General features: G+C 40.5%; 1 protein-coding gene and 1 long non-coding RNA gene across 2 annotated transcripts; one reads left to right on the plus strand and one right to left on the minus strand.

The window, feature by feature from the left end:
* Window positions 1-674: 674 nt before the first annotated feature.
* On the minus strand, window positions 675-21,068 carry RSPH3 (radial spoke head 3). Its single transcript, XM_032836407.1, has 9 exons — window positions 20,824-21,068; window positions 20,134-20,769; window positions 16,073-16,160; window positions 8,731-8,872; window positions 7,049-7,194; window positions 5,858-6,061; window positions 3,935-4,097; window positions 1,991-2,077; window positions 675-1,019 (listed from the first exon to the last, which is right to left on the minus strand). Exons 1-9 carry the CDS (start codon window positions 21,066-21,068, stop codon window positions 745-747), a joined length of 1,986 nt encoding a protein of 661 aa, XP_032692298.1. The 3' UTR covers window positions 675-744.
* Window positions 14,074-14,963, plus strand: LOC116854522. The gene is made up of 2 exons (XR_004380174.1): window positions 14,074-14,466; window positions 14,845-14,963. It is a non-coding gene; the product is annotated as an uncharacterized LOC116854522 (long non-coding RNA).
* Window positions 21,069-26,141: the final 5,073 nt, after the last annotated feature.

The following is a 26,141-nucleotide window of genomic DNA, read 5'->3' on the forward strand; positions in this document are numbered from 1 at the left end:
AAGGTACAGACCTAATTATAACAATGATAACAATGATTATCGTTGAGGAGGGGAGGGGAACCGCCTAAGGAAAAGTAGGGACTTCAGCTTTACTGGTGTTGTTTGAAATGTTTTAATAGCAGGGATGTGAGAAAACAGACAAGAGCCTATTACCAATTCAAAGAATCCCTTGAGCCTTACTTGAACATTGACAACAGAAGGGGTAGCGATCTATTTAGTCTCACACAGATAAGGGTGTATGTTTTGATCCCTGCAAGGAGGGAGCACTAAAGCTTTCGGTGATGTGACATTTAGGTATTTTTTCATGGGGTAGGTAGAATAGTTTTCCTGTAGAGCAGAAAGTCTCAGTGGCTAACAGCACCGATAGCTAACACTAAATATGACACTAAAAAAAAAAAAACAACCCACAAAATCAGAAAAATTCAGGGAAAATATATTTGTTAGTTCCATTCGTGGTAACAGAAAGCTTGTAATTAGACATGATTCTCATTAGAGTTACAACAACACAGCTTCTAGATATCTACCATTAAATAAATGAATTAAATGTCATTTTTAATTAGTTTTATTATTTCAACATATTTGATTTGCCCAGTCCATGAGACAATGTTGAATAAATACAACATAATTTCCATAACCTGAGGGACCTGCGCGTTACCTGATTGCTTGCAACGCTGACTGCCACCGAGCAGTGTCCCGGCTCGAAGGCGCCCCTCGGTGGCAACCGTTCTCTCCCTGAGGTCTTCCTTATTGCTCATCCTCTCCGTCTTCCATAAAGTTCCCTTCTTGGGGCGACACGTTCCCCACGTACCTTCCATTGCTTAGTGTTCTTTGCACGGAGTCTCTGTCTGAAAGGGGCCCCTGTGGCTGTGACATACTCCGTTCAAGGAATTCCTCATCCGCCAGTGGTTCTCCCATCGCTCCAGGACCACCAAGCCCGTCCTCAGGCTTCACACATTGGGGCTGGTCCTCCTTATGCTCGTACATGGACAGTCTCTTTTCCACCACCTCACGAATCAACACTGGAACATTACATGTGCAAAAATCACTGATTGTTCCTGTTTGAGTAGTTATAAGGCTGACTTACAGGTGAGCGGAAAGCGTACACCGGACGTCAGCCCTTCCCTGTGTTCCTTCTATACAAAGGCAGCACACTTAACTTCTATGCCACGTAATGTGCTGGATATGTATTATAGTCAATGCCTGCTGTAACGGGATAGGATTTATACAGTCATGAGAGAAGATACTGATTCCGATCAAATTACACAAGAACCAAAAATACTATTGAGGGTAAAAAATTGGTGCCTTTGTTAATATAATGGAGATAATGAAACTTTAAAAATGAAAACTATAAAATTTAACATCTTTCTTCTATTTATTCTTTCTGTCGAAAAATCTCAGAAATGAATTTTTTTTAAAAAGATTATATTTAAGGGACGCCTGGGTGGTTCAGTGGGTTAAGCCTCTGCCTTCGGCTCAGGTCATGATCTAGGGTCCTGGGAGCGAGCCCCACATCGGGCTCTCTGCACAGCGGGGAGCCTGCTCCCCGCCCCTCGCCTACTTGTGATTCTCTCTGTCGAATAAATAAATAAATAAATAAATAAATAAATAATTTTAAAAGGATTATATTTAAAGAATATTTTATTTTTTTTAAGTAGTCTCTACACCCAATGTGGGGCTTGAACTTATAATCCCAAGATCAAGAGTCACATTCTACCAACTGAGCCGGTCAGGTGCCCCAGAAGTGATTTTTTTTGTTTTTGTTTTTTGTTTTTTTGGGAGAGAGAGAGGAAGCACACATGAGTGCAAGGATGGAGGGGGAGAGGGAGAGAGAATCTTAAGAAGGCTCTACGGCCAGCACACAGCCTGACACACGCTCCATTTCATGACCCTAGGATCCTGACCTGAGCTGATAGCAAGAGTCGGATGCTTAACTGACTGAGCCACCCAAGCGCCCCCAGGAGTAACTTTTAAGTAAAATAAAAGAGCTTACTGTCAAGCACTGTTCTTCCCACCATACTGTATTCCATGGTTTTCTCAACCTCGTTCATTAGCCACGGAAGGAATCCCATCTCAATATCTGTAATAAAAAAAGGTTAATTTTGTTACAATGAAATTCAATCATTATACTGATTTTTATGAATTATTATGGATAGGAAGAATCTGTGCTTTCTCCCTAATTGTTGAAGATTCATCAACACTGTTTCCTTAATACAAAATGTCAAATACACTTACATAGCATTACTTTTGACACATTCTTCAAGCATGTTGTGGTCCATTTCCTTTCTATTGCAGTAAAAAGAGTATTTTCAAAACTATGAGGTCTTCCTTGGTGTCCAGGCCTTTGGAGCTAATTGCAACAGGTGCAATCTGACTTGGTGAAGGAGGTAGGGTAGGGGGGTGGGGAGTAGGGAGGAAGATGTGGGTCTGGGAGCAGAACTCCAATTCAAATGTGATACAAATCTGGGATCGAACCATGCTGATAGAGAGAAGCCTGAAGCCTGGGGCCTAGGACAAGCTCTCCAAGGGTCAGGGCACAAGGGTCAGAGAGTATCTGAGAAGAAGGCCATCTAGAAATGGGTCAGAAACTAGGTGCTTCCATTAGTGATAAAGTTGTTCAAACTGAAATGGAAATCTACTCTACTGTGTGAGCCTTTAAAAAATATGATCCATTATTATATACACTTTAATGTTTCAAAATGGCTTTTTGCGGGGGTGGGGATGGCATCCATTAGTTTTCAATGGGTTGAGAATAGAGAATATAATAGGGTATTACATTCACTATTAGAAGTAATTTTTTAATCTGAGGCATGAAGCTCATTTTTAAGCTTCTAAATGATCTGTAACTGACTTTTCCAGCAATTCCTGAGAGGAAAAAGAAGTTATCAGCCTCTGTGACTACCAGCAGAGGTCTAGCTAGACCCCGGGGGGTTGGTACGGCAGCATGGAAGAAGCAGCGGGTCTGGGGTCAGAGTCTGAAGCTGAATGGCTGCTTGGAAGAAGGCATTTCACTTCCCTGAGCTTCAGTTTCTACTTCCGAAAAATGGGAATTAATCTGCCCTATCTACCCCCTCTCCTCATCAGCATTCCTGGGAGGGTCAAATGGAAAATACTACATAAATGGTAAAGTACGATATAGATGTAAACCAGTGGTCGTGTGTAATCTGACCTCTCTCTATGCATGTGTACTGAATTATGTATTCAGTGAAGATTAACATTACTAACCTCTGCTCCACAATACTATTAGCCTTTTGAAATAGGACCTGTATACAAAAGCGATGTGCATTTAAGGGCTTTTGAGCCTGAGGAAGGAGGGTGAGGTTCCTTTGGTCAGGTTAGCTGAGGGGTGGGTCTTGGTGGGTGCTCACAGAAAGCTGACAGGTGTGAGTTCTCTAAAGGTAGAGACCAGGTCTCCTCATTTTTATCTCCCATACCTAAATCAGTTCCCAGGGTGGTGGAAACACCTAATTAAATGAATACACAACTTTCGTTGCTGCCCCCAAAGGGTTTTGAGTGGAATAGGAAGTCAGCTGAGAAAAAATTAACAACTACTTCTGCACATATTTTATACATATTATGTTCCATACATATTATGATATTTAGCTCCTAAATAATCATTTCACCCATGAGGAAACTGAAGGTCATATAGCTGATTGATGGTGAAACTGGGACCCAAACTCGTTTTTGACATCAAGCCTGTATTTCTGCCTACTACCCAGTGCTGCTTCTTAGTACAGACTGACACCCTAAAATCATGAGCTTTATAGTGTACCTCTCAATAATAGCAGCACTTACTTAAAACAACTATAATTGACTTTAAAAATTTGTTTTATAAAGATAGATTCCAATTCAACATAAACATGGGCAGGGGATTACTTGGAAGCATTAGGAAGATGCGTATTGTAGCAGTGATCCTACACCACCTCCACCAACCGACCTCTTTCAATGGGATCGTAGAAGTAGCCACCGTCCCTGAGACTGTCAAACACCGACGGCAGGAGGTCCGCCAGGTAGCGCTGCGCGAACACTCGGGCAGCCACTTTCTGCGAGGTCTCGTTGTGCTTGTAGACCACTTCCCACTGCTGCTGCTTACGCCGCTCCTGCGCACAGAAAGCACCACCGTGCACAGTTACTGAGCTGTCAGGTGCTCCCCAAACACAGAATCTAGCGAGTGGAAGAATCTGGACACGTATTTGTATCAAAAATGGACAGCAAGGAATCTGAATGGTTCATAATTTTCATTCAAGATTTTAATGAATTTCAACAGCTACTGGGTATTGATTTCAAAAAAGAGATGGAGCTTAAGGGAAGACTCATCTCCTGATCCACTTTTAAATAAAATCACCTGAACATAACTCTATGGATAATATCAAAGAATAATAGTTATATGTAATTGTGATTTGTATTACCATAAACTATTATCAACACAAAAGTTAGAGTGGCTCAGACATCTTCAGTTAAAGAACTTGGATCCGTGAGCTGTCTCATTTGTGAGCTTCTCTGAATTCATAGAGCTCTGAGAATTATAAACCTCCCTTTTGTTGTTGTTGCTTCTTATAGACTATAGGATATCTATAAAGCTAACGAACCATCTCCTCTACTCCCATGTGAAAGTGGGAGCATTAATATAGTTTCTTATGAAGTCTATTTTCAGAGTTTAAGCAAATATAAGTCTAGGTGATTTTATTAATTATTTTCATAGTATATTTCCTAATAGTAAACAAACAAGTACGTTTCCTTTGATAAGGATTTCCCTGATTATTTCAACAAAGCTAATTTTGCCACTGTTCATTTCACATTTGTAAACAAATAGTCTTGCATTTGTATAATCTCTACCATAAGCCCTATGCCCTTTACACAATTAATTATTCATTATGGAGAAAAATGGAAAGTGCATTTGATTAGGCATTGAGTAGAATATCCCAACAACTAAGCTATTCTGTGCAGTAAACTAGACTTTGGGAAATTATTTGAACTCTTTTAGGTATTCAGGCACTCCTGTGTACTTTATCTATTCAGTGTCCAACAAAGGGCAACAATTATTGTCAGACCCAGAAAGACTCTCAAAGATCACTGAGTCTAGTGTTTACTGACTGAAGGTAATTGGTATATTTTATTTATGTTTTATTTTTACTTTTTAAAAAGATTTTATTTATTCATTTGACAGAGAGAAATAGCGAGAGCAGGAACATAAGCAGGGGGAGAGGAAGTGGGAGAAGCAGGCTCCCCACTGAGCAGGGAGCCCAGTGCGGGTTCCACCCCAGGATCCTGGGACCATGACCTGAGCTGAAGGCAGATGCTTAAAGAGCGAGCCACGCAGGCACGCCTATTGGCACATTTTATAAACTAGATTCTAAAACTTTTCTTACTAAAAGTTCTATAAATCTGTAATGTAAAATACTCTATAAAGAAGCTCTGGAGAATCCCTGGGTACAGGAAAGGGTCTGGCCCCTGAGAAAAAGATCCAGAATTCTTTCCAGATCCTCTGCTTCTTGATGCCACCTATCCCCGTTGTACTCTACTTTTCCCTTCCATTTTTGGCCACTGATGTATGGTAAACCAATATATTTCCTTCGCTAGAAATCCTGATATTTAAGACTGCCTTTCAGCTGGGCCATATGTAATTTATTACATTTAGAAACTTTTGGAAACTCTTTTTAGATACATTTATGTAAGCTGGTATTTAAAGACTGTGATTCTGTGCATGAAAGACCTGTGATCTACAAAAGAGGAGATAACTGAGCAACAAACTTTTTCCTGACGTATTTGCAAAGATTTTTAGCTCTATGACATACCACGTGATTCAGGACATAATCTGTTAAATAGCCAAAGACTAAGAAAGAAAACTAGAATTCTATACTTTTTCTTCTCTGTGTCGTCTCTCTTGCTCTTCAAGTCGTTGAACTTCAGCGAGTTCAACGCTGCGCAGCTCCTCGTATGCGTGCTGACTGGCCCGCAGGTTGGCCAACTCCTCTTCTTCCATTACTTCCAGAAGAGACTGCTCAATGGTCTTTCCCACCAGAACTTCTAACATTGGTTTTACTTCAAGATCAAAATCAAAGAGCTTAAACACACAGGACAAAGCAAGTTTAAAAAAAATTTTTTTAAAGCAAGTTTAAAATTTTAATCATGAACCAAATGCTCAAAGAAAAAATATCCAGAAAAGAGGTAATGGCAGGGTTCTATTTATTGAGGATCTTCTGTGTGCCAGACACTGTGATGGTAACTTACTTATGGTTTCCAAAACTCACAATGGCCCTGCAGGGCACACAGAAGAGCAGCCAAAAATTATAAAACGACTTACGTATTCATCAGAATGAACCCTGGTACTCAACAATTTTTAGATCAAACTCTGAAACCCAAAAGAAATATCCTTGTATTTCTTAATTTTTGCCCTTTTTATTAGATTTTCATTAACAGTTTGAACAACCAAGGAACTAAGGAATAAGAATAATGGGCATTTTGGTGATTCTTCTCTAGAATTTAGAGGCAAATATACCCTTCTATGTAGTTTGTGAAGACTTACTTTATTTCCCAATTTCAGGGGCAATTCCTTCAAGTAAGTATTAAATCTCACTTAAGTAATTATGTGCATAAGAACTGCCCTCTCTTCAATTTCCTAAACTGGTCTATTTGTGCATTCTATGTTGATAAGAAAATGTAAATATTTTAGGATTTTTTTTCCCTAACATAGAATATCTTCATGAAAATTATATAGTTTAAAAGCAACTAATAGGGAACCTCTTATACCAGAGATAGTATTTTTCTTTATTTGGTACAAATTTACCGTGTATCCCTATATTAAGTATGCAAACACACAAAAATCAAAGTACAGATATTCTAAAAATATTTCTAATGGTTTTTACTTTTGACCAACAAAGAGGGTAAATCAGAACATTGTAGTTCAGAATAAAACTATTATAGGTACATTTGGAAAGAAATCCAGTAGGTAGCATCTTTCTGATTATGAAGTGGTTTGTAAGCTTTTAACTAAACCTAACTTTACCTATTTGTAAAGGAGATAGCGGGAAGTCCAAATAATGTACTATACCTCTCCTTCCAGTATTTGGGTGGCCACATCTTTGCCAGTTTTGGCAGGAATAAAGAGTGGTGTTGGTGGTCTGTCCAAAAATGCATCTGTTTGGCATTCCACATCAACTTCTATTATGCGGTCAGCAATTTCTTCAAGGTATATTTCTAAGAGAATACCGTATACACTGAGTTTGAAATTCTGTTCTATTTCAAGCATATATGTGTACTGAAACTTTAGCTCCTTCAAAACAGAATTAAATAGATCAGAAAAGAAGTGCTCAAGTGTGGGATTAAATTCACACCTTGTCCTAAGCAGTTTTATGTATTTGGAAGAACACAGAGCCAGTCAGGCTAGGGCATTTATGGAACGTTGAGAAAAGCACTGAGCTTTGTACTTGAAAATGGAACTAAAGAACATGAAGCTTAGGTGAATGTAAGATGCAAAGTATGATTAGAGACGGAGAGTTAATAATCCATCTGTATAACAGAGTCCTAAGACAGTAAATGTATAAAGATTTCAAAATTCCTGGATATTTTAAAACTTACGCACCATGTTTCTTGATGTTCCCTCTAGGCTATAGATCATAAATAGACACACGAAAAAAAATTTCACCTTAGGAATCATTTATCTGAGGCAAGGGCAGTGTGGTATCATGCAAAGAACATGAGAACCGAAGTCAGATGTTGAACACAGGACCTAGTCAAGTTACATCTTCTTAGAGCCTGAGTTTCTTTATCTGTAAAGGGATCATAATGACTCATCACAAGGAGTTTTTAATAATAAAGGAGATGCACAGGTAGAGGACTGGAATGGTCTCAGATATAGGAAAACTCAATACAAAGCGGCTGCTACTGTATCACTTGATATTTTGATGTATAAAGAAACACTAAAATTTAGCTCTTGTAGAATTGCAGCTACATTGGCTAATTACGGACATATATGCTTTCTAGACTTGGCCTCAAGGTAGGGGGAAAAAGACCTGGAATGGTTAGGTTCCTTTTGTCCTAACTACCCAGCAATAACTGGTAAAGCCACTCACCATCTTGGCAAGATGCAAGATGAATCCTGAGTAGTTACATCAGTCTAAGGAAAACACCTCATGTTATCTGATTATCAAGATCCTGACAACACCACCGCTCAATCCTAGAGGTCCAGGTAATCCTCCCTAGCTGAGAACAGCTAAATGAGTAGGAAAGCCTGACACTGGCCCAGCAGAGCCCATGTGGCCTTGGGGAATGTGTGCAGTGAAAGGAGAAGGACAGAACAGAAGAGGCTGTGGGGAGAGAGGGGGAGGAGTCAGATCTGGTTGAGTTCATGCCTCTCAAAAGACAAATAAAATGTCAAAGTAGAACTTCATTGATCTCTTCTCCTGTAGGTCCAGCAGTGATTCATGTTGGGATATAAAAGAAAAAGAGAGAAATAATCCCAAGTAGAGAAAAAGTATGTGAAAAGAGCTAAGAGAGAATTAATTTGGTCATAAATTTTTTTAACCTTATTGCATACTTCCAGCTATACCCAATATAATAATAAAATACAGTCTATGAATTTGTTGAATGAATGCGTTCTTCCTACCATGTGGCTGGGGCAGTACTGCATAGATTAATGGATATTTAAGTAATATAAAAGCCAAAAAAAAAATGAATTGACTTAGAAAATTGAGCAAACCCAGGAGCCATGATGCCAGGGCCATGGTCACATACCTGTTTGCACATCCACGTGCTTTCTGCCTTCCACGGGTTCGGGGGTTCGTGGTCGGAGCTGTTCTTGGGCTCGTTTTCTGGCAAGAGCCCTCCTCTTTGCCTGCTGCTGTCTCTGAATCTCTAGAGGATCAGGCTGCCCAGGCTGAGTGACAGAAAAGGCTTCTAAAATTTAGAAGATATTTCTCAAAGCATATAGAACTGCCATTCCAGAAGTGATTCTTGGATAGCATAAGAGCATCTGTCATACAATTCTTCCTGATTATCAGTGACTTCATGATTAAAATTATGTTTGAACTTTGTCAGGTAATTATAAAGTTATCTGATGAAAGATGTAAGTAACTTCAAAGTGTGACTGTTGACTGGAATAAACCGGCAGAATCCCATCTAATAAATTCTTTTTCCTCATTCAAGCATTTTTACCGTGAATTCCTTGGATGCCTCGTCACCAAGTATACTGTAGAATTACTCAGTTACAATACATTTTAATATGTAGTTAAGGAATTGAAAAGCACTAGGATCTAAAAAAAAAAAATCTGAATTTCACATAGACAAAATTCCTGAAAAAATATGTGAGGTCATAAAGGAAATATTCTCAGTCCAAACAAAGCCTGTCCCAGTGTACAAAACAATAGCTGATTTGGGGTTAAAAATGTAATTATTTACAGTAGAGTTCTGCAATATTTAGAGGTCCTTGATTTCATATCTGTATCTTATTCTGTGGTCATTTCCTATAGCTAACCTGTCTTATCTCAAGGTAAATATGAAAAGAATGGGGAAATTTGAAAGACTTTGTGTGAAAAAAATTTTAATATTTAAAATTAGAGTTGTAAAAACAATCTGGTAACATTAAAATTTATTAAAAATATGCCATATTCCCATTTCCCTAATACAGTGGCCATTGTCATTTAAATGCATACACTTTTTCTGGTTGTGATGATACCATAGATTTATTTTATTTATTGTTTTTTGAGAGAGGGTGAGAGAGAGCACATGGGGTGGGGAGGGGGAGCAGGAGAGAGAGAGAGAATCTCAAGGAGACTCCCTGTTGAGTGTGGAATCCCCGCTGGTTTCTCTTTGCTAGTGTTTTGTTGAGGATTTTTGCGTTGACATTCATGATAGCTATTGGTCTATAGGTGTCTTTGTCTGATTTGGTTATCAGGGTAATACTGATTCCCTGAAGTTTTCCTTTTTCTTTTATTTTCTGGAAGAGATTGTGTAAAATTATGTAAATTGTGTAAAATCAATGAGCATTAAAAAAAAAAAAAACCCTTGGTAGAATTTTCCAGTGCAACTATTTGGGCCTGGATATTTCTTTTTTGAAAGCTTTTAAATTAGAAATTCAATTTCTTTAATAGTTATTAGACAATTCAGAATATCTATTTCATGTTAGGTGAATTTTGGTAGTTTATAGTTTAAAGAATCAGCCCATTTCATTTAGTTTGTTGAATTATATGTATAGATTTATTTGTAGTATTCTATTATGATCCTTTTACTTTTACTAGATACAGAATCTTTACTAGTTACATCCCTGATATTTGCTTATTTTTTTCTCCTCTTCTACTTCCTTTCTTTTCTTTTTAAAAGATTTTAATTTATTTATTTATTTGACAGAGAGAGAGAGAAAGTGAGAGAGAGCAAGCACGAGTGGCGGTGGGGGGGTAGGGGAGGGGTACTGGGAGAAGTTGACTCCAAGCCAAGCAGGGAGCAGACACCGGGCTCCATCCTAGGACCCTAGGATCATAGCCTGAGCTGAAGACAGACGCTTAACCTACTGAGCCACCCAGGAACCCCTCTTTTACCTTTTTTTGTTAGTTTTGCTAGAGGCTTATCAATTTTACTGATCTTTTCAAAGATAAGAAATTTAATCTTTTCATGGTTGCAGGATCTATGGTTATATCCCCTGATAGTAATTCTGGTATCTGCTATCTGTGTCTTCCTTCTCATTTTTAATTTGGTAGTTTTGCTAGAGGTTTATCAATTTTATTGATTTTATTCAGAGAACCAGCTTTTGGGTCCATTGATTTTCTCTGCTGTTTTTGTATGCTTTTAAAAAAGATTCATTTATTTGAGAGAGAGTGTGTGTGCATGCAAGTGCACATGCATGGGGGAGGAGGATGGGTGGGGGAGAATCTTCAAGCCGACCCTCTGCTAAGTGTGGAGCCTGAAGTGGGGCTCAATCTCAGGACCCATGAGATCATGACCTGAGCCAAAACTAAGAGTTCTACACTTAACCGACTGAGCCACCCAGGTGCCTCTACTTTTTTTTTTTTTTTTTTGAGAGAGGGTGAGTGCATGTAAATGGGGGTAGGAGGGGAAAGAGAGAGAAAGAGAATCTTAATCAGGCTTCACACCCAGCACTGAGCCTGATTTGGGGCTCCATCTCACCACCCTGGGATTATGACCTAAGTCAAAATCAAGAGTCCCATGCTTAGCCAATGGAGCCACCCAGGGGCCCCTATTGTTATTGTTTTCAATGCAAGTGATTTCTGCTTTTATCTTTATTATTTTCTCCCTTCCGCTTGCTTTGGGTTAATTTTTCTCATCTTTTCCCCATTTATTGAGGTAGGAGGTTAGATTATTGATTTGAAGTCTTTCTTTTTTAGTTTTTCCATTTCAGCGCTGTTTTGGCATGAAACACAAATTTGGATTTGTTGTATCTTCATTTAGTCCTGAGTAGTCTTTCAAAATTCCCTTTAGTATTTCCTCTATGGATTATTTGGAAACATGCTGCTTAATTTTCAAGTGTTTGAAGATTTTCCTGTTATCATCTATTATTGATTTCTAGTTTGAAATTTTGAAAGAGACATTATTCCATTATGGTATGATATCAAATATCCTAAATATCTTGAGATTTGTTTTGTAACCCAGGATATGTTCTACCTTGGTCAATATTCCATAGGAGCCTCAAAACTGTATGAATTCTGGAGTGCCTGGGTGGTGCAGTCAGTTAACCATCTGACTCTTGGTTTAGTTCGGGTCATGATCTCAGGATCATAAGATCAAGCCTGCCACTGGGCTCTGTGCTTAGTGCAGAATCTGCTTGAGGTTGTCTCTCCCTCTGCACCCCTCTGCCCCCACTTGTGCTCTCTAAAATAAATAAATCTTAAAAAAAAAAGCATATGTACTCTGTTGTTGTCAGGTGAAAGTGTTGTATAAATGTAAATTACAACCTATTGGTTGGTGATGTGTAGTTCTTCTATATTTTTGCTGATTTTCTGATAGATGGATATTGAAGTACCAAACTAAAATTATGGATTTGTCTATTTCTCCTTCCAGTTTTAGCTTCATGTATTTTGAAGCTCTGTTGTTTGGTGCATATACAGTTAAGACTGCTGTATCTTCTTGGAATACTGTGACCTTTTCACCATTTTGTATTGTCCTTCTTTGTCCCCAGTAATATTGTTTTCTTTAGGTCTACTTTATCTGTTATTTAGATAGCCACAACTACTGCTTAAAAATTAATGTTTATCTTTTCCCATCCTTTTACTTTTGACCTACCTACATCACTGTAATTGAAATGAGTTTCTTGTAGACAGAACACAATTGGGTCATGGTTGGGGTTTTTTTGTTTTGTTTTGTTTTTGTTTTTGTTTTTTTTACCTACTCTGCCTATCTATCTCTTAATTGGCTTGTTTAGACCATTTACATTTAAAGCAACTATTACATTAAAGCAAACTATTACATTTAAAGCAACTATTACAACTATTACATTACATTTAAGGCAGCTATTGCCATGTTAGGGTTGTCTTTTTACTTTTTGATTTCTGTTTGTTCTAATTTTTGTTTTCTTTTTCTTTCCTTCCTGTGAATTAGTTGGAACATTTCTGAGAATTCTTTTTTTATCTGTAATAGTTTTTACTATAACTCTTTGCATAGTTTTTTAAAAAATAGTTGCTCCAAGTTTTACAATATACTATGTACCTGACCACAGTCAACATTTAATATCAACATTTTACCACTCTAAGTGGAAGGCAGAAACTTTACTGCCATTTAGATAACATTATTTTCCTTACTTTTAAAATACAATCAAAATCTAATCATCTTAAGTATTTTACCTACATATATTAAGCACCACATCACATGATGTTGTAGTTTTGCTTCAACCATTAAACACAATTTTTAACACCCAGAAGACAGTTTATTGTATTTACCCCTATTTTCACCTATTCCACTGTTCTATCTTCCTTTCTGAAGTCCCAAGCTACCTTCTGTTATAATTTCCTTTCTATTTGGAGAGCTTTCTTTAGCTCTTCTCTAAGGGTAAGTCAGCTGGTGACAAATCCTCTAGGTTTCCTTCATCTGAGAGCAACTTGATTTCCTCTTTATTCCTGAAGAATGTTTTCACTGGATTAGAATTAGAGCTTGATAGCCCTTTTCCTTCAGGACTTGAAAAATACTGTGCCACTTTTTCTGGTCTCCACTGTTTCAAATGAAGAATCACTGTTAGTCAAATAATTGTTCCACTTCTGGCAATGTGTCATGTGTTTATAGCTGCTTTCAAGTTTTTTAATTTTAGTTTTGAAATTTGATTTTGTTGTGTCTTGGTGTGAATTTCTTTAGGTTTTCCCTGCTTGGGGTTCAACTGACTTTTTAGATCTGTAGGTTTTTGCCTTTTGCCAAATTTGTGGAATTTTCAAACACTAGTTCTTCAAATATTTTTTCAGTCCCATGCCTTTTCTCCTCTCCAAGACTCAGAAAACATGAATGTTAGACATTTTGTTATTGCTCCTCAGCTGTGAAGCTTTTTTTACTTTTTATTATTATTATTATTTTGTGGCCTGTTTTCTAATTGTCATTCAAAATGGGTAATTTTCATTGATTTGGCTTTGAATTCACTGATTGCTCCCTACGTCATTTCGGATGAGTCATGTGACTTTTTACATATTTTCCATTTGGTTCATTTTTTTTAAAAGATATTTATTTATTTGAGAGATAGAGAGGAGCCGGGAGAGGGACAGAAGGGGAAGGGAGAAGCAGATTCCCCATTGAACAGTGAGCCCGATGTGGTACTCCATCCCAGAACTCTGGGATCATGCCTGAGCTGAAGGCAGATGGTTAACTGACTGAGCCACCCAGGTGCCCCCATTTGGCTCATTTGTATGACTTCTATTTCTTCGCTAATATTTTGTTTTTTCATTTAAGAATGTTCATAATTATTCACTTTTGATTGAAGCATTTTTTAATGATTACTGCTTTAAAATCCTTGTCAGGTGATTCCTCCATCTGAGTCATGTTGGTGTTGTCGTCTCTTGACTGATTTTCCTCGTTCCAGTTGGGACTGCTCTGGTTCTTGGTATGATGAGTGATTTTTCTTTTTTTTCTTTTTTTTTTTTTTTTTGTATCCTGGAAATTTTGGGTGTTAGGATGTGAAACTCTGGATCTTAATCTTTTTTTTAGCAGGAAGTCATCCCTTTTTGCGGTGGCATGTAGGCATGGGTGGAGATAGCAGTTCAGCCTCCTGCTAGGCCCCATGTGAAAGCTGAGGATCAATTTGTATCAATCACCTTATTGGTGCCTGGTGGGGGTAGTATTTCAGCTCCCTGCTGTGACACCAGTATTGGGGTATAGAGGAGTGGAGCTCTAACACTGCTTTATCTCACTTGTTTCTCTTTGTTGCTGCCAGATAGGATTGAAAATTCAGCTGCCTCCTAGCTCTGTTGCCATCACCCCAGGAAAAGCAGGGTACCAACTTGTACCATCTCTGGCCATCTCACTGCCCCTGGGTGAGAATGGAAGGTAAGCTTCCTGCTCAGCCCTTGTTGATACCACCTCAGTGAGTGAATCAGAGCACCGATTAGTACTGCACTATTGCTGCCAGTGTGGGGATGGAAGTCCAGTTCCCCAGCCACGTCTTGCTGACTCCACTAGGAGGGACAGGACAGTTTTTCCATGGGGGTTTGGCTGGGGGAAGGGTAGTAAAAAGGTTTCTGTTCTGCTAGGTTACCCTTTTGCAGTCTTTTGGATAAAGGGAGCAGGTTTGTGCCTGTTGGTTGTGCTGAGTTGCAAGCTTCTCCAGTGTTCTGAATGGGATTTAAGAAGACTTAGGGAACTCATCACTATGTCGCTCAAATCCTGAGGTCCCTAGCCAGTCCATTTCCTTCTTTCCATTTCCAGAATCTTCTAGTGTTTGCTTGTGCTATTGGCAAATTCCTGCTTGTCTGGACTGGAAGTCTCAGTATAGAATTTTTAGGTAAGTTGTTGAATAATTAACTGAAGAACTAAAAAAAAAAAAATCAAATCATCACAATATTAATTTAAAAAAACTAAAAAAAAGGTGATTCTCTTTTTTAGTTTAGTTCCAGGTGTGCCAGTGTTTATTGCTATTGCCACAAGATGCCAAATCACATCTATATCGCATGTTTGAGCTGTTGTTTTCAAATGTTGGTCCCTGAACTGGCTGTACCGACTGCCTAGAGAAGATAATTAATGATGCACATATCTGTGTCCAACCCTTGAAGGTTCTAAATGCAGCAGATCCAGGGTATGGCCGAAACATACAATATTTTTAGTGAGTTTCCTTGATGGCTTTGATGTACATGCTTCAGAATGTCTAATATTCCATATATCACCATGTGGTGGTGGGCATGTATATATCACACAGTGTTTACAGATTAACTGTATTTCATCATCACTCTTAATCATCAAGCCACATCCTAATCATCTCTGTATCCTAGGTACTCAACACAGGACCTAAAACCCAATAAGTATTATAAATATTTAGAAATTAAAGAAATTTAATTAAATTAGAAATTAAAAGAATTTTGGATTAAATAATGAGGAGAGTATTATAGTATGAAATAATTTAAACAAACCTAAATATGTTATACCAGTGCTACTCAAAGTGTTATCTGTGAACTGTTTGAACTGGTCTGTAAAAATTTAATTATAGAAATTGAGAGTAGAAGTGTGTAAGCTTTTGGAGCAGTTTTACAAAGTGCTGTTAATCTAGCAAAACATTGGAGTTTTTGTATTTTTTTAAATTATTGTTTTTAGTTGTGGTAAAGGCCATTTTGAAGTATAGAATCTAGTGGCATTAAGTACATTTACACTGTTGTACAACCATTACCACTATCCATCTCCAGACTCTTCATTTTGCAAAACTGAACCTCTGTGCCCATTAAACACTAACTCCCTAATCCCCCACTCCCTTAATCCTCGGCACCCACCATCAGCCTTGTATTTCGCATGTCTTTTTTTTAAAAATTAGATTTTTCTAGTAATCTATCAGCATTTTATTTTATAACTGTTCTAGTCTACAGCAAATTAGGAATGAAAACAAACAAACTGGTTGCTCAGCACAAGTACTTTGAAAAGCTGTTAGAATTATTCAAATTTTACTTACCAGCGGTCCCATCTGTAGAGCATAAGTGTTGCCTCGGATCACCCTTCTGTCATACATTATGTTTCCGTAATGCATAGGTTCTTCAGCTCTGTAAAATAGCAAATTCTAAGTAACTATCGTAATAGAGTTAGTCTGTGCAGTTAACTCGTTTTTAATTGGATTTAGACTAAGATATGTTATGAAAACAGATTTTTGTTTGGGCACAGTCCATGACAAATTACTACCATTTATGGAATGCTTATTATATGCCAGACCCTTCACATATTTTATTTATTGCTCACAATAAGCTTCAAGTTGGGAACTCTCATTCCCATCTGACAGAAGAGGAAGGAGATTCAGAAAGGAATGTGCCCAAGGTTACCTAGCTAGTAAGTGGAAGAGCTGGACTTAGGGCTGTACATCTGTTAGACTACTTGACAAATGTGAAAATGGGCGGTTGGAAAGGGGCCTGCTTTAAAGTACTGACAGTAATTGGATTCAAGGATTGAAAAGATTCACAGAATCAGGCTTATGAAATAAATAAATCAAATTTCTTATTGTTTCTTTAAACTCAGAGGTATCTTGTTAAAATGATATTGTTTTAAATTTTAATAGAATTTTGCTTTGGGGGATCAGAATATCAGTAGTGAAAAACCATACTGTTGATGTTTTCTTTCAAAGTTCTTTGGATGGCATCTGATGTATGGCTATGAAGTCAAATATTGACCCATACCAATAACAGTACTCTACTAGAGATGATTTTGAGAGGGGTTGTAAATTGCTTTTTTATCATATATTAAAACCACTTTTGGATAACCTGACCTCATATTACTTAAAAACCGGCATGTAACACTGCTCATCTTACTTGCTCTCTGGGCAGGGTTCAGCTCAGCTGGTCACTCCTTCGCTGAAGCACTCTTTTTTCTAGTTGCTGTGATACCAGGATAGTATTCGGATTGTTTTTCTAGGACTTGTCTTTCCCAGCCTGTGTTTGCTGGCTCCTCCCGATCTCAGGGCTAGGCCTTCTCTTGTCCTTCATTGAATTCATCCATTCTCACGGCTTTCCTCATAATTCATATACCTAAAACTCCCAATTTTATTTTACCTTTAACTCAGAACTCTCCTCTGAGCTCCAGGAATATATATGCAATTGATATGCTCAGTGACCTCTCACTGAGATGCCTCGAAAGCAACCTCAAGATTGAACTAATTATCACTCTCCCACTCCAACTTCTTAGGTCTTTAGTGTTCCCTGTTTCTAACTGGTACCATTAACCACCCAATTGGCTTAATCTAGAAGCCTGGGAGTCATCCATAATTCCTCTCTCCTCCTCACTGTCTGTATCCAGCAAGTCTTATTGATTCTACTCCCCAAATCTTTTTCATATCTTTCCATCGCTTATTGCCACCGCTGTATTTTACTTGGACTACTGCAAGAGTCTCTTAGTCTTAACTGTTGGGAACATTTTTCTCAGAATCTGTCCTATACATGGTACCCAGTGATTTTTTAAAATAGAAAAAAATCTAAAGGACACTTACTTGGTTAAAACCCCCTAGTGCTAATTAACATAATAATGAGGAAAATTTTTGTTTTGATTTCACACTATCAAAAGCCAAAAAGAAAAAAATCCATAAAACCTATTGCTGGTGAGGATGTAAGGAAAAATATGTTTAAACATTACTAAAGAAAAGGCATATTGTTCCATCTGTTCATATTAAAAATATACATGACCTAACAACCCCATTCCAGGAATCTGTTTCATAGAAGTAAAAAGGCCAGCACAAAAAGTTGTTTATTGAGAACTTCCTCTTTGTGGTAAAAACTTGAATCAAACTGAATACTTCAATACCTAATCAAAAATCGAAAATTTTAAGAATGCATAGTACATTTATACCCCAGGGGCTATCATGCTATTAAAAATAATTGGAGGTATTTCTACAAAGAATTAAGTGAGAAAAGGAAGATGTTGAGAATTGTGTATAATGTTAGCATTGCTATGAGGTAGACAAAACCCGTGTGTGCTTGTATGCATATATTTATATATTTGTACATAAAATGGGAGTGTGGAGAAAAGTCCAGAAACATTCACGTAAGGGTATTAACATGGTTTACCTTGGGGGCAGGAGGGAAAGAACAAGTTTACAAGGGAAGGGGGTTGGGCATTAAGAATGTACCCAAGCATGAACCACAGGAGTCTGTTTATATAAAAATAAATATGTATGTATATGTATATGTATATGTAAAGAAATTAGAAAAAAAAGAATTATAAGTTATAAAAAGGTGGGGAAGCTAATTGAAGATTAACGTGTAGTATGATTCAATTTTGGAAATAAACCTCCTATATAACTGTGCATATGCTCAAGTATGGAGGTGTAAAAGAATAATATAAGATTTTTTTTTTTAAAGATTTTATTTATTTATTTGACAGAGAGAGAGATCACAAATAGGCAGAGAGCAGGCAGAGAGAGAGGGGGAAGCAGGCTCCCTGCCGAGCAGAGAGCCTGATGGGGGCCTCGATTTCAGGACCCTGAGATCATGACCTGAGCCAAAGGCGGAGGCTTAACCCACTGATCCACCCAGGAGCCCCGAATAATATAAGATTGTTAAGGTTAGTAGGAATAGAAGTGAGTGGGAGATAACTTGCCCTTTTCATCCTTATTTTGTATTTTTCATTTGCTTCACAAGCATGTATTACTTTTTAAATTGAAAATCACCACTAAGGATAATTTTAAACTGAAAAATCAAATACACACACATACATACTCCTTCCAATGGCTTTATCAACAGATTGCATCAATATAAGCAAGGTCCTGCAACTTGCTTATCAACTAGCTGTTAAAAAAAATCATTCCTAATGAACCATCATTGATTCTTATTTGTTGGTGTAATTTAATAGTAATGATTTGTTCGATACTACTTAAAGCCACAAGAAAATGTTTTTAAATGGAATCCTTTTATAATATAAATAATCCCTCTGTAAATTTAAATTTTGTGGGGCGCCTGGGTACCTCAGTCTGTTAAGCATCTGCCTTGGGCTCAGGTCATGTCCCAGGGTCCTGGGATAGAGCCCCCGCCTCTGGGCTCCCTGCTTAGTGGGGAGCCTGCTTCTCTCTTTCCCCCTGGTTCTTTCTCTATCTCTGTCGCTATCTCTGTCTCTCTCTCTCTCTCTTAAATAAATACATGAAATCTTTAAAAAAAATTTAAAATTTCCATTTTGGTTTCTTTAAAGTAACAGGCATTTCTTATTTTAAAAAGTCTTTATTTGCCATAATAAGATAATCATGAATTTAGACTCAGTGTTTGAAATACGCATCAAGAGTTACTTGGTTCAATCATTAATTCAACAATTTGTGTGAGTGCCTCTTATATGTCAGGCACAATCCCAGGTGGACAAAAGACACAAATGTTCCAGCTTCCGTGGAGTCTGCATTCTTGGGAAGTTCTGCTGGTTCCAAAATTTGAGGCTTATGGAAAGAACTACAAGCTTTTGAAAGGCCCGTAAACATTATTATGGATAATAATGAAGCGGATATTCGAATATTTGTCAATAAATACTTATTGATATAAAAATACAACTTGGGGTTCAGCATGGAAGGATAACCTGACTCCTGACCGAAGACTGGTGTGGAAAGAGCTCGACGTGGCTGTCATTCGGGACATGCTACCGTGCCTGACACCTGTCCCCGTTTCCCCCTCTGCATAATGGAGTTACTAAAGCAAGGTCACAGCACTGTGGACTACGGAGGAGGAAAATGTACGAGAAGGGCGCTCGTGAGGTGCCCACGGCTGGCCAACGGTACTTAGCTGACTCCAATGTTGTGAACCATGAGTTTTCTGTACACGTTAAATCGATCACGCCAGCAACTCATGCTCGTTTAAGGTTCAGGAAGGGAGACCGCCCGTGCCCCTTCTCACTTCATGCCTCCACGCACGGGACAGTTCTTTAGGGAAGCAATTTTATTTCGGCAGGTGTGGAGAGGGGAGAGCAGCACAGGTAAGTCTGCCAGGGCGAAGGGGCCCGCATCCCGCGGCTCCGGGACGGGGCAGGTGGAGATCCCACAGGGGCTGCTTGCTCACTCACGGCTGCATTATGCTGTCCCGGTAACGGCGGCGCTGGCAGGGCAGGGCCCGGGGCCGGCTGGTGTAGGTGTAGGTGCCCATGGCCGGGGAGGAGCGGTCCGTGAGGCTGGAGGCCACGCCTGCGGCCCGGTCGCTTCGCTTCCCGTGGAGACTGGCTTTCAGGCAGGTGGGCGCTAAGTGGTCGTGGGAGCCGGAGACGTGAGCGTGGTGCCACGGGCAGGGATTCCCCGACGCAAGGAGAGGCGGCAAGAAGGAAGGCGGGCGGGATGGGAAGTTGCCAGGACAAGAGGTGGGAGCTACACTCGGCTTGTTCCAGGGAACACTGAGCCACCCGAAGGAGCCCTCTTTGGTTGCCCAGCAACCCGGAGTTCCGCCTGGGGGCGGGACCTCCAGGCACTTCCGGCCGGGGGTTTTCGCGGGAAGGCCGGCCCTCCGGGGCACTTCCGGCCCTCGGCTCCGCCCATCGGCGCGTCCCCGGCGTGGACACCCGCGGTTCGGGAGCGGTCGCCCGAGCGAGTCGGGCTTGGGGACTTCGGGGAACTGGGCGAGCAGCGCGGCGGTCCTCGTTCCCACTTTGAAGTCTGGCTTTGCCGGGCTGGTGTCGGCGCCATTCTTCCAGGACCACGTGCTCCCGTTCCTTAAGGGGCGCCCTCGGCTGTTTCTGTTCCCGCCACTGCCGCCGCGCCGCTACCCGGGGCTGGTCAGCTGTGATCGCGCGCACGGGGCGCCCGGGATCCCCGCTCTGTTACGTGCTAGGGCGCGGCGAGGGCTGCTCGGCGTCTCCCAGCACCGCCGCCCCTCCACCTTGGGCTGCGGGCTGCCGCCGCGCTCCGCCGCAGTGTCTCCTTTTTCCCGCGCTCCTTGTCCTCTTACCCGCCCGTTGCTAGCATTCAGCGGATCCTCGGGCGCAAGAGCGACGGGGCGCCCCCCAGACATCTAATGTTGGCAAAGGGGTGGGTGCTTTGTTGAGTCTGTTAGGCCTCCTGTGTCTTAATCTGTCGGGCCCCAGACTCTGAAGAATGAGGCGTCCTGGGGTGGGTCTGTGCTTGGAAGTGCAGGTGCTTTGGTTTCAGTATTAGCAATGTTAATACCAGTTTGTGTAAGTGAAGTGTATGTATCCCTGAATGGTCAGTTATTTGCACTTGCATTCACTCCTTCAGCTCAGCGAAGTGCTGTCTGGTTTTGAACCCAGGTTCTGCGGGGTACCAAGTCCACAGCCTCTGGCAAGTTAACGCTTTTGTGCTTCATTTCCCTGGTCTGTAAAATGGGGGCGATAGAATTTATCTGTTAGGATTTGTCATGAGGATTAAAAGCATTAATAAGTATACTTAGAACTGTGTCTGGTAAATGATGAACCATTACATTAAGATCTAGATTCCTCCTGCACTTTGAAGATTAAGATCTAAAGCCAGTGTGTAGGTATGGTATAAATAATCCTAAATAAAGGTGTATGGTGAGTGCTAGAGGTAAACACTGCATGGAACTTTTAGGTTTGATCTCTTAATTTTGAGGTAATTTATGGAAGGGCTATAGGAGAAAGTGAGATTTTAATTCTGTTTGATGGGTGGTAGTGTTTTCACTGGTTGAGAGTCTTGGGGATGTACATTTAGAATGGCTTGATCAAAGGCTCAGAAGCCCAGGGTCCTTGGAGAACTCTTAAGTGAGTAAAATATATATGTTAGATAATTATAAGAACTAAGGATAAAACGCAGCCTAGGAGGTGTCAGGGGTGGAGCGGGACCTAGAGATTTTAGATTGGTCAGGAGAGGCTTTACGGAGATGGTGAAATTTGAGTGGAGATGTGAAGGAGATGGAGCAATGAAACTCTAACATTCCAAGAAGCCATCAGTGCAAAGTTCTAAGGCAGGTACAAACCCGGTGTGTTCTAAGTAAGACTAAGGAGGCTAGAGTGGGTGGAGCAGGGGAAAGCATTAGGAGATGAAGTCAGAGGTAATGAATTCAGATTGTTGTGCCTTGTTGGTCAGCGTAAAGATGAACTTTTACTCTGAGGTTAAAAACCCCAAAGGCTTTTGAATAGAAGCTTGACATTTATTTATTTATTTATTTGAGAGAGGAAGAAAGAGAGCGTGCAGGAGCAGGGGGAAGGAGGGCGAGAGGGAGAAGCAGATTACCCGCTGAGCCTGGAGCCTGAAGACCTGGGGTTCCATCCCAGGACCCCGAGATTATGACGTGAGCCGAAGGCAGACACATAACCCATGAATCACCCAGGTGCCGTGACATAATTTAATTTTTTTAAAAAGCATTTCTGTTCTAGTTGCTGGGTTGAGAATAGACTGAAGCAGGGCAAAGCAGAAGCAGGAGACCAAATCGAACCAGTAAGCCTGGCTGAGAAAGTGGTTTGGATCAGGGACCAGGCAATAGAGTGGTCAGAGAGATCCTGAATCTATTTTGAAGGTAGATACAGATGGATTAGAAATGGAACACTAGAGAAGGAAAGGAGTTAAAGATCACGCTGAAGTTTTTCATAAGATGTTGCGTAGAAATTGCGGAGAGGCTCTGGCTGATGTCTCTTTCTGGAGGATTTAATTTTATTCTGGCTGGCAATTAGAGTAGGGGTAGGTGACTTTTAATCAAGGATTCAGGCATTGGGAGGGCTGATTGCTTTCTGGTTTGCTCTGATCCCAGAGCATAAGCCTTTAGGAATCTCAGCAGAAAGCCTGGGATGTTCAACAGGTACCCATCTCTAGGAACCTTGCACTCCAATTTTTGTATTCCCAAGTCCACAAGGTTATTAAAAGGCCTGCTTGCCTTTTTAGCCACTTTGTACTATCTTGGTTTCTTGATTTTTAGTGTCCTTACAGCTTAGAATTCAGCAAACACCTTAAGGATAAAAGCCAAATTGTCAGGCTTATTTCTCTGTGAAACTGCTTTGTCTGGGGTCTTGTCCCTTCAAGTTCTGTCTGTAGTTCTCAACTGTAATTTTTATCTGCCCAGATCTGAAAGACTCCTGACACTTCTCACCACTGCTTTCTACTTGCCCGTAAATGCCCTGCTCTGAAACTCAGCAAATGCCCCAGGAGAAACACAATGGAGAAGTTGTATATCTTCTATGAATTTTATGTATATCTATGTATTTTCTTTCTCCCTGGGATCCCAGTCCCTCATTTCTTCACTGGCTTGCTTATTCTCGTGCCTTCAAAATGTCTCTGTGGTTTTTATTTTTGTTTTTAGTTTTAGTTTCGGCCTTTACGGTTATTCCTGTAAGAGGGTTGTCTGATTCAAGCTACTGCTCGGTCTTAGGTAGAAGCTACCCAAGAATGGCGTTTCTGTTTACTGATAGAGGGAACACTTGAGCAGGTTTTACAGGGAGCATTTTTTGGAGGGAGTTCAGTTCTGGGTGCATTGAGCTTGAAAGACATGTTAGTCATCCAAGTGGAGGTGTTGAGTGGGCAGTTTGATATGGGAGTCTGGGGCCTCAGGGGATCGGTCCAGAGTAGAGATCCAGATTTTTGCGTTAATGGCATAGATGCTATTTAAAGCCATGACACTTGGTGAGAATACTAAGGAGTGGAGAGAGAAGACAGATGAGCCCTTGAGCATTGTTAGAGGCTGGAAAGATGAAAAATAACCAACAAAGGATCCTGGCAAAGATTGGCCAGAGAGACGGAAGAAATTGCAGAAAGTCCGGTCACTGGGAATCAAGTGATGAAAGTGTTCTGAGGAGAAGGGAGTAAGGATGCCTAATGCCATACGTGAATCAAGGAAGTGGTAAATGTTGGATTAGCAACAGTAGAAATTATTGGCGATGGAGCAGAGGGTGCCGATAGTGAGTCAGGGAGGACAAAGTTCAGTTAGAGATTTAGAAGAGATTGGGAGGAGGGAGATTTGTGACTGGGAGGTTTGCTGCAGAGAAAAAGAAAGAAACAGGATGTTAGCCAGAGGGAAACAGCCAAGAGAAAGTTTTATATTTTTTAATGGGAGAGTTGGCTGTACATGGGTATGGTCTAGGAGTGAGTAGCGAGGGCAGAATGGATGTTGTAGGGGAGAGAGCCAACAATTGATGGAGTGATGTAGGCAGGAGGGGATGGGTTCTAATGTACAATTGGAGGGGCTGGCCTTCCCTGGAAGTGTGCACGGTTCATCATAGTAATACGGAAGGTAGATGTGCCTGCTGATGCAGGTAGGTAGGTAATAATTTCTTTCTTTCTTTCTTCCTTCCTTCCTTTCTTTGGCAGAGATCACAAGTAGGCAGAGAGGCGGGCGGAGAGAGAGGGGGAAGCAGGCTTCCTGCTGAGCAGAGAGCCCAATGTGGGGCTCGATCCCAGGACTCTGGGATCATGACCTGAGCCGAAGGCAGAGGCTTTAACCCACTGAGCCACCCAGGCGCCCCTAGATAATCATTTTCAAGTTCCTTACTAATTAGCAGGTGTTTCTGATACAGCAGGCACTATCTTAAGCACTTAACATACATGATTTCACTTAGTTCTTACCATGACCCCATGAGGTAGGTTCTTAGATCATTTCTACTTAACTTATAAGGGGACAGAAGCTTAAAGAAGTTAAAGTCACTTACCGAAGTCATACAGCAAATGAATGACAAAACTGAGATGCAAACCCTGATCTGCCTGAGTCCAGAGCCTGTGCACTGAAGTACCAGCTTATGCTCGTTATCGTCCCGTCCCCAAACCTCTCTTGCTATGCTTCTCTCTCTCTCTCCCTCTTCTTCTCTCATTCTCAATACCCCCAGTGATCACCAAGTCTGGCCTGTATGACCTCCTAAATGTTTCTTGGTTCTGAGGCCTCTTTGCATCCCTACCTACTATTCTTACCAGCTTCTGACCTGCTCCAGACAGCCCGAGTTGGCTCCTCTGTGCAACCACAGGATGGTCGAACTGAAATGCTCTGATCATGCTGGGTCCCTCTTCAAACATTTCTGTAACCGCTTCGCCCTGTGAATCCAAGTTCCTTACATGTGCTGTAAGCTCTTCACTACCTGGTGCTGCCTCTTTTTCCACTCTCAGATCTTGCTTGTTTCTCCTTGTACTTTCTTCCCCCAGAGTAGCTGAACCTGCACAGTAGTGCCACTGGGCAGACTATTTTGTTTTCTGCCTCTGTAATTTATGCTTTCCCTTTATCCCTTCTTTTTCTTTCTCTAAAGATTTATTTATTTATTTTAGATTGAGAGAGAGGGAGAGAGCACAGGAGAACAGGGGGGAGTGGCAAAGGGAGAGAGAACCTAAAGCAGACTGCACGCTGAGCAATGAGCCCGATGCGGGGCTCGATCTTACGACCTAGGTCTCGACTGAGCCAAAACCAGGAGTCAGGTGCTTCAACAGACTGTGCCACACAGGCACCCCCAGACCCTTTATCCCTTCTTGCCGATTTTCTGCTCATCCTTTAAGCCATGGCTCCTGTCGTTTTCTCCAGGAACACATTTCTGACACCTTTAACTGGGGCTCGTTTACTCCTTGATCATATTTCTACCTTTTATTTACCATGTGGCATTTATAGTAACTTGCTAACATGTTTGCCTCCACAACCAGGCCACAAGTTTCTTGAGCGCAGGAATTGGCCTTACCTCATGGCTTAATGTCTGGCTTTAGTAGTTTATTGAATGAATGAATGAATGAATAGCACAGGTTTATCCAAGAAAAGAAGGGGGAGCTTCTTGTCCTTTTAGAGTATGAAAATGAGTGAATGGCTATAGTTTCTGAAATACTTCTTTTTTTTAAAAAAAGGTTTTATTATTTTTTAAATAATCTCTATACCCAGTGTGGGGCTTGAACTCACAACCCTGAGATCAAGAGTCACACGCTCTTCTGACTGAGCCAGCCAGACGCCCCTGCAATATCTCTAAGCACAGGTAAGAGAAAGCAAGAGAGAACTTACCACACTTCTTACCAACAAGCATCAAGCACCTTCCTTGCTCCAGGTCCTTCAGTAAGAACTAGAAATAGACGCGGCTTTCATTCTAGCAGAGGGGGACAGGTAAGAGGCAAATGAATTGAAAAAGAGGGAAAACGATTTCGTGGAATGATAAAAGCTATG

The sequence above is a fragment of the Lontra canadensis genome, unplaced genomic scaffold (genome assembly GCF_010015895.1).
Source record: "Lontra canadensis isolate GAN:19392208 unplaced genomic scaffold, GSC_riverotter_1.0 scaffold92, whole genome shotgun sequence".
Classification (NCBI taxonomy): Eukaryota; Metazoa; Chordata; class Mammalia; order Carnivora; family Mustelidae; genus Lontra; species Lontra canadensis.

Bases quoted from the DNA above. Each gene is read 5' to 3' on its own strand.
- RSPH3 (XM_032836407.1), bottom strand. From the start codon at position 21,068: ATGTCTGGGGGGCGCCCCGTCGCTCTTGCGCCCGAGGATCCGCTGAAT. The intron at 20,770-20,823 runs GTAGCGGCGCGG...GCGCCCCTTAAG, and splicing joins TCACAGCTGACCAGCCCCGG to GAACGGGAGCACGTGGTCCT. The intron at 7,195-8,730 runs GTATGTGACCAT...GTATTCTCTTAG, and splicing joins GCACGTGGATGTGCAAACAG to AAATATACCTTGAAGAAATT.